At 42.6% G+C, this 12,098-nt stretch overlaps 1 protein-coding gene across 2 annotated transcripts in view; it reads right to left on the minus strand.

Annotated features, from left to right (window-relative positions):
- Positions 1-12,051, minus strand: part of ATP6V1A (ATPase H+ transporting V1 subunit A) — a 29,213-nt gene extending 17,162 nt beyond the window's left edge. The window contains exons 1-2 of one of the 2 annotated variants that reach the window (XM_021397185.1): positions 11,938-12,051; positions 148-242 (exon numbers count right to left, since the gene is read on the minus strand). In XM_021397185.1, coding sequence (XP_021252860.1) covers positions 148-229 — 82 coding nt within the window. In that variant the 5' untranslated portion in view covers positions 230-242; positions 11,938-12,051. Of the gene's footprint in view, positions 1-147; positions 243-11,863 lie in introns of both variants that reach the window. The other variant, XM_021397195.1, reaches the window with a different exon arrangement.

The raw sequence follows: 12,098 nt of genomic DNA on the forward strand, positions 1-12,098 counted from the left end.
AGAGTATAAGGCAGCAATCATTCTTAAGAAGGAAAAAAAGCCCAGAAAATCCTACCTCAAACTTATTATACTTCTTCCAAGTGAACATGAGGATTAATAACACATTAGATGAAACAGAACTTATGATTTCCCTTACAAAATACCTACCAGGTCCTGAGACTCCATGGACATAGCCAACAAAAGCTTCTCTCTCCTCATCACGGATTTTTGGTAGCTTGGAGAAGTCCATTTTGCCTGTTCAACTGTACAGAAGGAAAAAGAGAGAAAAGTCATTTCTAAAGAACACACACATACATAGTTAGTTCCTCCTCTTCTGCCTTCTGCTCTTTTCCTTTCATTAGAAACAACACTGAAGAATTCTAGAACTAATGTAGCCTGAAGCACCTTAACCACTCTGATCTTAAAGCTATGTAATGTTAAAAAAAATAACTCGTTAAAGCAAACAAAACTAACATCCCCGCTTACTGCAGGGAGAGGGCTGGAACATTACTCCCTAATATGCTCCACAGAACAGTTATACTCCAAAAATACCCTAATGGTACCAGTCTACTTTCAAGTCAAATAACAGGATTTAAACAATGGAGAACGTCTTCTGCCTTCCACATCTCACCTACAGCCCTTCAAAATACAGAGTTTTTCCAGGATTCTGAGCGATTCCCAGGCTACTGTATACAGAACAGTACCAGGCTGCTTAACTGCCACCATTCTCTAAAAAGCAATACTACAAAGAGAATTTGTATTACACAATTACTATTTTTGCCACCTCAAATTGATGGATCAGCATTTAAATAAAAAGCACATGTTTTGATATCACATGCACTCAACCTGCTCTATGCGTCTCACAGCTAGCAAAAGGTATCATGCAGTCTTTGCTCTCAGTGAAACCTGTAGAGTGTCAGAGAAGAATAACAGCTAAAAAACTCAACATTTAAACAATAGACTGATATCTCCTGACAGTTACTGAATGGAAAAGCTGAACAATCGTCACAGAAAAAGCTGTTTAGAAGCCTCAGGGATCTGTGTTTTCCCTGTCATTGGCAGTTGGGCTGTCCTGCTTCTGGTGCAGATAAGAGCATTTAAGGGTTTTGTCAGCCCTTATCATGCCTTGTGTTACCTTGGAAACGAGTTAGCGAGCGGTAAGGTAAGAGCCTACCCACTCCTACTTTACTGGCACGCTTATCATACAATGCTGGTGGAAGGTGCAGTGTGGTAGCCCCAGCATACTACATGGTCTGCATACCAACAGGGCCTATCTATCTAGCAAAAGCATGCCATTCAACAGCACAAACCTTGTGTAACACTGCTTCCATTGACTCACTGACCAATGGCTACCCCAACACTTGATTGTGACTCAGTCGCTATCAGCCTGGTGTGGAACTGGTAAGCTGGAGCTCAAAGCCTCTAAGTCAGGTATCTGTTAGATCCCTCCCTACAATGACAGTTTATCCTTTTAGCTGCCTCTTGTTTGGGCCTACAATACGATTTTCATTTCATCGCTTATTTTTCATAATCCCCTTCTGATATGTGGCAGAGGGACGGCCTCACCAAACAGTCTGCAGTTCCTGAGCAACTGGTAAGAGCTCATTCTAGCTGGACTAACATTGATTGTCTCCTCTTTTCTTGCTTTTGGCAATTAAAATATTGCAAAACTTGAACACAACTACGGTTTGCACTGAAAAATGTAGCTAGTTCTATGAATCCACCCAAACATATAACGTGGAACAACCTCTGGAATCCTACTACTAAACCTCCTAGAGGAGTATAAGCCAGAAAGAGCTAAACACAACTCTCGTAAGTGAATTAGCAGCACTTGTTTGGCAGCCATATAGCAGAGGGTGTCGAAGGAAAGAGTCAAACCATCCAGGCAAACAAAAGCAGGAAGAACACTGGCTGGTTTCAAGTTAAATTAACATTTCTTCATATCCAAGTCAAAACCTGAAGGTCAGTTAAAAGTCAGGAATTCTTCCTCACCTTTGCACAACATAGACAGTCTAAAACAGCACTCGCCCAGCCAAGCTGACTCCTTTAAGGGGATACACACTTTTTAACCTTGAGTACAAATTAAGAAATGCTACACTGTTTCTGGACAGTTTCCTTGTGCTTGCATATCAGCGTTACAGATGTTTATTTTACATGAAAAATTCACAGAGGGCAGAAATGTTGTCTTACGTACCTCTACCATTACATGTCTGCCTTGTTAGTACTCTGAACAAAATTCCCTAAAGCATGTCAGGATTTGCTAAGCATTGCTCTGTGTGTGTACATACTGACCCGAGGCACCACCATAGCTAGCCATTTTGGAAGCCAACTGGTTCTTACAGCCCTTTAAGGGCCTCTCACCAACACAGGATATGCAATTCACTCCAGCAAAGTCCACGAGTGAACAAACACTGGGTATTAGCTCAATTTTAATTCCCATATTATAAACAAAGATGCATCTAGCATCCTGTAATACTTACAAATAGGAATCTTCCTCGTCTTAAACTGTTCAACTATTAATTTAAGACGTGCTTTTAAGCTCTAACACGATCATAGGCGATCTAACAGTGCCAGAAATTGAAATATTACTTGCAGCAGAACCATCTCAGACTGAAAGATGATTTATTAAAGTAATATCACACTCATTATTAAGCAAGAAATGACAGCAACCCTAGATTTCTATCTTGATTTCTCCCCAGCACAGTAATTTGGCTACACGGTAACCCCCCAGTGAAAGCATCCTGCTCTCAAGGCTGGAGAAACCTATTTTCTGTTACAGTTTTAGTTTTGCTTCAATCGTTTGATCAGTCCCCCTGGTTACCCAACCATCTGCCTTACTGCAAAGATCTCTTCAAAATTAAGCTTCTAGTGAGATTTTAAGAAGGAGCCTTCTTACAGCACTTAAGAAAATCCACGACTATTTCATAATACAAACGCAGATTCCTACCTTGTTTTGCAAAATAAGGAGGGACAAAAATCCCCACAAACGAAGCAAAGCCAGAATTCAGCGGTTAAGCAGCACTACTTCCCAAATAATTGTCCTTCTAATGCCCCCATACACAGGGATGAGAAAGCCTGCTGCAGAGGGGAAAGAAATTTCTGACACACAGCAGAGGCACAACCACCTGACTTGATGAGTCATCAGTCTCTCTCCCACCAGCACCAGGGAATGCCGCAATAGCAAAACCAAGCAACCTAAAGCCCAGCCGAACTCCTATCTACACCCTCCTTATGGCACAGTACCAAGCTGAATAAATTAAAAGAAGCACTCGCCATTCATAGCAAGGACCTCCTACAAAGTCAACGACCTCGATGTCCCAAATGCCCCAAGTGCTGCATGCTAATACATGAAAAATCCTTGAGAGAGACGCATGCTTGCTGCTGGAATCAGTTTGCCTACCAGTGCTCCAGTGTAATATATCTATGCCAGTGACAACCGTTCCCCAACAGCTTTACAGACAACTGTTTAACGACAGGCTGCATAGGCAGGCACCAAAGGCACTGCAATTCTAATTGCTTGAGTATTTATAATAGGTATTGATTCTCAACAAAATAGTTGTAGAGAATCAGTTTGTCGTTAGGGCTTACTGCTGTAACATAAACCCCTCTGCCTTGTTGGCAGCAGCATTGATGTGTAATGCCCAACACCTTATCTGTGCAGACTGATGTTACACCTTGAGTGACAGCCAGTAGCACCCGCTGTCACAGGCTGGCAGGCACTGACGCTGTCCTGCATACTGTACAAAAGACAAGCAGCTGCACGTTCTCTCCTTCCCAGGAAGCTGCACAATCCCAAGAGCTCCCCGCAACCACCACAAGTCTATCTTAATAGGCTCTAGGATAAGCAACACGTTAAATTGGCACAAAAGCCTAAACACACCAGTCAAAACTGCATTAAATAGCACAAGACTAGCAATTCAGAGACAGCGGCATGTTATGTTAGCAAGCCAGCAGTGCTAGGATTCATTATGTTGGAGTAAATTTGAACTAAGGTTATAGATTTCACTGTTTCTGAAACAGACTAACACGCTTTGACTTCCTAGAGTAGGAAAACAGAGTCAGAATATAAGTCCTTCCATTCAATATCTACAAAAGCTTAACAGGCACACACAGTAAAATACAGACAAATAAAGAAAATCTCTTCTCCTCCTCTAAATAAGGACCTATACTGCACAGAATAGCATAGGCCACAACCCTAGCTGGTCCAAATGTCACGCAGGGCTGCACTTGAGTCAAGTTTTAGAATCATGGCTGCCAACGTTTGCTGTGTTCTCCTGAACAGCTTTTGGTACAGGGCGTAAATCCTGCTATCCAGATGCATGAGGAAGTGTTGCATGGGTCCCATAAATAATACGGTAATCACTGACACAGATTTACTGTAAGTTGGACAGTTTATACTTCCTCTTCTAACAGATGATATTTTTATGAGGAAGTATTAAAAAAAATAAATACATTGCCTAAGGTTACTAGACAAATGCAGAAGTTAGGCAGTGTTTCTCGTCTAGAATCCGAGCTATTTTCTCAGAATGAACAGCAAACCCAGAACTCAGGCACAGGTGTCTTGGAACAGAGGACAAATTGTATCATCAGGACATTCACTCCTTCAAACTACGAAGTTGTGATTTTACCATAGGAGAGAAAATTATTCCAGATTTCTCACTCACCAACAGAACTTCTGAGGTTCAAGGGCATCACAATCTATGAAAACCATGCAGGATTTACCACTTATGCTCAGCAATGTGCCTTAGTTTTCTGTTCATAAAAAGCATCATAGTGTCAAGCTGCTAACTGTACCAACCTTCTAGCCAGAAGCTCAAAGCTAGAACTATCATTGCTTCTTACACTCAACAATACAGACAGCCTTCCATTTAAACACCCATACCACTCCACTTGCCACAGGGCACACTGAGGTTGCCTCTGCTTGACAGGTTGGGAATTTGCATCAGTAATGCTCACCGATGTGCTATGGATCCACCTGCAACCACACAAGGCAATTCATTCTTCTAACTTTCTCTTGGGTGCTATAAAGCCACTTCCCCTCACAGGCTTGCTACTTAACATATGCACATGTACATTCAGATGCATTCAAGATAGAAAGAGGCTGCCACTGCCAGCATACTACACTTGTCCTGAAGTCTACTGCCTTCAGGAAAGCCAATGCTGTGCAATATAGTAATTTATGATGCCCATCACAAGCTTCTACTACTTTCTCAAACATATGGGGACTTACCTGTGGGTATGCCAATACATACAAACTTCATACTTCAAGCAAATGGCATTCTTTGCACATTAGCCAAATATACATAAAGTACAAGATTTTTATATCTAATACATATATAAAACATAACAGATCCTCACCAGCCACAAAGTAGAGCTGCGAAACCTACCCAAGCAAGAAGCACCACCAACCATAAATTACCATTCAAGCATCCAAGCTTTTAGCAGAAGCTTGGAAGATTCCACAGACTCACAGAATTGCAGGGGTTAGAAGGGACCACAAGAGATCATCAAGTCCAACCCCTCTGCCAAAGCAGGTTCCCTACAATAGGTCACACAGGCAGGCATCCAGATGGGTCTTGAGAAGGAGACTGCACAACCTCTCTGGGCAGCCTGTTCCAGTGCTCTCTCAGCCTTCCCGTGAAGAAGTTCTTATGCATGTTAGTACAGAACTTCCTACGTTCAAGTGTTAGGCCGTTATTCCCTATCCTATCACTACACATCACAGAGATAGAGCCTGGCCTCATCCATTTGCCTCCCACTTCCCTTTAGATATTTATAAACATTAATCAGATCTCCCCACTGTTCTCTCAGTCACTTCATACTCAGCGCTGGTGAGCTCACACATTGAGTACTGTGTTCAATTTTGGGCCCCGGGACATCAAGGCCTGGGAACGTGTCACATAGAAGGGCAATGAAGCTGGTGAGGGGTGTGGAGCACAGGCCTTATGAGGGAGCTGGGATTGTTCAGTCTGGAGAAGAGGAGGCTCAGAGGAGACTTTATCACTCTCTATAACTACTTGAAGGGAGGTTGTAGTGAGCTGGGGGTTGGCCTCTTCTCTTGTGTATCTAGCGATAGGACTAGAAGGAATGGCCTTACGTTGTGCCAGGGGAGATTCAGGCTGGGCATTAGGAAATACTACTTTTCCAGAAGAGTGGTCAGGAGCTGGAATGGGCCCAGAGAGGTGGAGGATTCACCATCCCTGGAGGCGTTCAAGAAATGTTTAGATGTTGTGTTGAGGGACATGGTTTAGTGAGAACTGTTGGTGGTAGGTGGATGGTTGGACTGGATGATCTTGGAGGTCTTTTCCAACCTTGGTGATTCTACAATTGTTTTCCCCAAGCTGAACAGACTCAGGTCACCCAGACTTTCCTCATACGGGAGATGCTCCAGGTCCTTTATTATCATCTCTGAGGCACTCTGCTGAACTCCTTCTAGGAGATCCCTGTCTAATTGGGGAGCCCATTTCTTCAGTTAGCCCAAAAAAGGACTAGAAAAAAGTTGTGTTTGAACTTGACCGAGAAGTTCACAGCAGCAATAACTCCAGAAAAGCAAAAACTCCAGAAGGGCAGGCAAGTCCTTCACTCCAGAACTGCTTTGACCCACTGAAGATCTGACCAGCTTAGTAGATTACCAGCCTTCTGACTTCAGATGAATTGGTCACGCAATATCTAGAATTGGTAAAGATCCTCAATTTAACAATTAAAATATTCCTGTTTTGAGAGAAGCTCTTTTGTCCACGTGAACAAATCATCATCTGACTGGTTAAAAGCCACAGTGTTCCATAACACAGTTTTCTAACCCTGATTCTTACCTCTCAGCCCAGAAGGCTTCTCCAGAAGAGCTTTTGAAGTCGAAATGGATGAACCTCCCCTTCTTTCTAGCTCTTACACTGCTTCTAAAGTTTCCAAATGTGAACAATTTGACATTCCTTTCAGACTGTAAAGACTCCTGCCCCTTCTTGACTTGATAGGCTTCCACACAAAAGAAAGATCTAATGCAACAGAGACCCAAGCTGTAACAGAGAACATTAGTATTCATTTCTTAGTCCTATAGTGACCTCCTTTCTTATCCTGATCCTGTCAACTGCTATGGCTGAGTTCTGTAGCCATCTGCTCAGAGCAATGCTCAGTCATTTCCCCTAGATGAGCAATAGTTTCATTAAGTTCACTAATACTACTGCAAAGCTGAAGCACCCACCCTTACTTTTATTAAGCAAAACAGTCACTCTGCTTTCAGGTGCATTTGGCTTTGTGAGCCTCACCTAATCACTAATCCTCACCGCTACCTAACCCCTCATCCCCAAACATAATAGCCAAAATGCTGATCCTAACTTCACAATAAGCATTTCATCACTGCATTTAACTTTCAGAGCAGTCTTTATACTAGGGATATTATGGAATCTTCATTTTATTATGTGAAGTATTTGACGAACTAGCTAGCTTGAAAAGCTGAACCAGGAATGATTTTGTATGAAAGCCTTTAAGAAAGATTTAATACACCTAGCAGATAGAAGTACTCTTTTACAGCACTTTGGTATAATGAAACACCTGGCTGGAATCACAACACACATATTGGCATGGGATTCCAGTAAAAGGAAATTAAATTGAGGTTGACTTTTCCTGTAACAGAAAACTTCATTTTTATCCTTAAAGGCAAGTTAAACCACATTTGGAGATTTTATGTTCAATTACCTGAAGCATTTACTGTTTCTTCAGACTAGCCAGAGCACCTCCATTGTAAACTATGTATTGCAGCAGCTGTCTGAATATCTACTAGCTGATTCAAATTTATCCCATGATAACAAAACCTCCAAGACCTCGTGGAGCTAGAGAAAATTTATATAACAGAGCTGACTTTTAAGCACTGCTTATCAATGTTATCTGCATGTAGCCAGGAAATACCACCTTAGTTTTTCTGAAGAGCTGCTTTCTAAGTTGCATCTTCACGGTAAGAAAGGGAATAATGACGTAATGATGAGAAGGGGCAAATGTCTGTCTTATTAATTGAGCTTTTTGGAAGAAGCATTTACTAGATTAAATATTAAAAAAAAAATGAGTAGTTCTTCAGGCACTTAAAGGAAACTTGCACACTTCAAAGCTTTTGCCCAGCTATAATAAACTACCTTAACAAAGGAACAATTTTCTGTCTACAAAACTAATACCTTTATTTATAAACTTTCCATCCCTCAGCGTACTTGACCATCACAACCACAGAGTACTGTGGTTCATGCTTAGGGTACAGAATTCTGGCCAGTGTCATAGATATACAGACTACCAGTCTACTACCAGTCTTTTACGTAGTCTTAAGCAACAGCAGCAACTCACTCCAGCAAGCCAGCAGAGCTTACAGCACGTTAAAGATGCAACACAGCGAGTGGAACACTACATCTTCATAGCGCAGATTTCTGGGATTTTTTCAGGATGCAGGCTGTCAGGAAGAGACAGTTGAACTAACTGGTTCCCTGGAACTTACTGGCACACCAAAATTTCAGCAAGGCCCCAAGAATCTGCACAGTAGGCGCGATCTTCAGCTGATTAACAAAGTCAAAGAATTTCACATCATAAAGATGCCTTCTAGGAACACCACTGTCCCTTAAGAGCTTGCATCTGCAATGGGGTACTTTCAGCACAAGTTTTAATTCACTTGACGGTTTAGAAGGAAAAACCCAAGTTGTCAACAGATGTAGCAATGGCCTTCAAGACTATTCTTCTCAGGAACACAAAAAACTAAATGCTAATGCAAAAAGCCCAGTGCTGTACATACATGGTCATGACGGCTTCTTCCATTCTAGTTTTAGTACTTCCTGATAATAATATTTTAGGAAATCCACAGTAGACCCTCCAAAATTCTGTAAACTAGGACAAGAGAAACTGTCAGTAGCTACCATGCATCCATTAGATCACTGTCAGACAAAATACTTCTGGAGAGTGGTCAGGAACACTGAGACTTACTGTTAGATAAGCTCAGAGTAGTAAACAAGCTGATGAGCTCAGAAAATAAATTCAGCAGCTAAGACTGATCTTCACCTGTCATTTGGTTAAGTAATAGTAATAAAGTCTGCTAGACAATGCCTTTCAGGATTTACCCATATGAATCTTAGTTTCCAGATGAAATGACTGTCATTTCAGCAAATAAATGATGCTGCAACAGAGCAGATAGATTATATACAGAAGTCTAAAAAACTAGTGGCAAATGGTCATTTTTTAAGAAGCAAGGGGTGTTCAACTCTGGGAGAACTTGACAGAAGCAGGGGAAATAAATGCATAGTTTAAATAAGGTAACCAAACCAAAAACACTTGATGTAGATTGTAGAACTTACTGCCATGAGGTACAGCCAAATCCAAGAACTTAATATAAGGTTAGCTTTCCATTTTCAAAAGCAGCGGAACAACAAAAACACTTTTTCAAAGCATAAAAGTTGCACTCATGACATCCAAAAGATCCAAATGAAGCCAGTTCTGCACACTGGATCTACAGGCAATCACCTACTGCAGAACTAGCTTAGTTTCCGTACAAAGAACAAGCTGAATCATTCAGCTTCACGTGTTGGACTAGATCCCCATTTCTCTCTGTTCTGGTGGAAGGCTGAAGAAGTCACATGCCTGAGGACAGTGAGTAATAGTGAACAAGCATGATATTCCAGCTGAGTACATCACCTGCTGTCTTTGACAGTGTTCCATCCTAAAAAAAATCATGTGGGTGCCATTCTCAATGTTTCCAAGTCTAAAGAAGACACTTTGTATTAATGTTACAAGAGGCAGGGAAAGAAAATCTATTTCAGTTCTTTGTGGTAACTGCTATGTAAGTGCTAACACTTTTCCAGGCAATGCAGTTAAAAATAAATAAACAATAAAGAGCAACAATTACTGACAAGCAGTAGTGTTAAATACTTTTTTTATTAACACCAAAGTAATCAAACAGATCATCTAGGTTACCCTGTAACCCTTCTACATTTTTAAGAAAGCTGGGGATGTCTAATTAGGAACACAGCTTCAGCAAAAGCAATTTAGAAATATAAGAGAAAAGTGTGGATGGGAGTTCTGGCAACACTGGAACTCAAAGAAACAGAATCATGGTATCAGAACACAACAGGTGAAGCACAGAGCATCTAAATGCACCTCCAGGGGAATCACTTAGTAATCTGCTGGTGTACAGCTGCTTTGGATGACAATATGTAATGGTAGTGCCCGTGTGCATCTGGAAGATAAACACACAAAGTGATACTGGGAAAAAAAATAAAGACACGGAAGCACTCTGAAGCCTATGGGCTGTGCAAGTCTGGATGAATGAAGTATAAAACAGTTAAGATATATTTAGATCGAAATAGAAGCTGAAGTTAAGCTAACACTAAATGAAAATTAAGCTAGTACTAATTGCTCGTGGGTGAGCCTTAATAGTAGCACTATCTGTAGAAAACAGATATGGAAAATGGAAATACTGTATTTACAGGAAACTAAGATCTTGTGTTACTATTGCAACATGAGACTTCAACTCCCATTTGAAGAGTCAGCTGGTGCTAGCAGACATTTTCCAGTCTTGTCTTAATTTTCCTTCCCTATGCTCTCAAACTAATGCCGGTATTTATCATTTATGCTAGGTTTTGTCTCTCCTTACAGAATGAATGCTAGCTTCTTACTGTGTAATGTATGTATGGTGGAAAACAGTTTTCAAGAAGATTTGACATAATATACTGAAAAGCACAGTGAAAATAATCTGCAACATTTTTGGTCATTCACAGACCTATATGTGCTGATCACAATTAACGTATTCCTAAGCAGAAAATAATAAAGTGTAGATATTAAATATTAATGCCTGATTGTAAACACCTTTAAAATTACAGTGCAGAGAAGCCAAACATTCATCTACTGTAGATCGGCAGAGCGTGAAAGCCAGCACAAATACAGCAACTTACTCCATGTGTTAGGGATCTGCTTCGCAGTTATTCGAACTTGCCAGTACCAACCTACACTTGCCACATCCTCACTCAGGTGCCACAGATGGGTGGGTCAATAGACCACCTTTAGTGTGCTGTCAGTGAGTTTTCCTCCACTTCCTCAAGTGGTATTAGCATTGGAAATACTGTGATGGATCAAATAGCCTAGGGACTTCGCTGAAGTATCACATTACAGTGAATAAAATTATCACCAAACAGCTTTTATTCCCAGCTGAAGCACAAATACTCTAATCAATGGAGTCTAGTAAAATCATAGGAGAAAATCACTTTGGGCAACTGTAGTGAATGGACAGAACCTGAAACATACATGTCACGTGCTGAGGTACATGCAATTACTCAGAATTCAGTCGCTAAAATTCACATCAAGACGAGAAAGGTCTTAGGGGTAACGTCTGGAACATCTCATTTAAATTCAGGTTTCACCACCGGATACAGGAATAGGAAATGCCACGTCTGTCCCCTAACGCTCCCCTCGCTGCAGGGCCCAAGCACAGCAAGGATCAGCTTCACCCACCCAAAGCAGCGGGCACAACACGCACAGAACCCGGGAAGCGGTTTGTGACAGCACACGGAGATAACTCACTAGGCCTCTCCCAGAGAGCTCAAAAGGCTCTTGGTTGCAAAATGTTGGCGTTCCCCACGAGAAAAAGTACTGCGTGAGGAAGGAGAACGGGAGGCGCGCCGGCGCGGCCCGGCAGCCCCAGCTGCCATCATGCCGCAGGCAGGCGGGGCGGGAGCTGAAGGTCAGTCAAGGCGCCGAGGCCTCTCCCACGACGAGATCCCATCCCGCGGGCAGACAGCGAAGGCAAAGCGCAGCACACGCACCCCTCAGCGGGGAGAGCGGCACTCCCCTCTCCGCCGCGCCCATTAACGACCGCTGGAGGGAACGAGATGACCCCCGAGAGACCACCCGACCACTCGCAACCTACCGAGGGGGGACAGCGGCAGCACGACCCCGTAAAGGAGAGAAGAAAACAAGAGGTCTCGCTTGCGGCCGGCTTACCGAAGCGGCGCTCCGTTCCAGCGCCGGCGGCCGCGGATCAGCTGATGGTGGCCCGACGCGCATGCGCCGTCCACGCGCTCCGCACGGCGCACCCACGTGACGAAAAGCCCCGCCCCCTTTCCCCCACAGCTCTTCGCGCCCCAACCCCGCCGCGCACGCGC

The sequence above is a fragment of the Numida meleagris genome, chromosome 1 (assembly GCF_002078875.1).
Source record: "Numida meleagris isolate 19003 breed g44 Domestic line chromosome 1, NumMel1.0, whole genome shotgun sequence".
NCBI lineage: Eukaryota > Metazoa > Chordata > Aves > Galliformes > Numididae > Numida > Numida meleagris.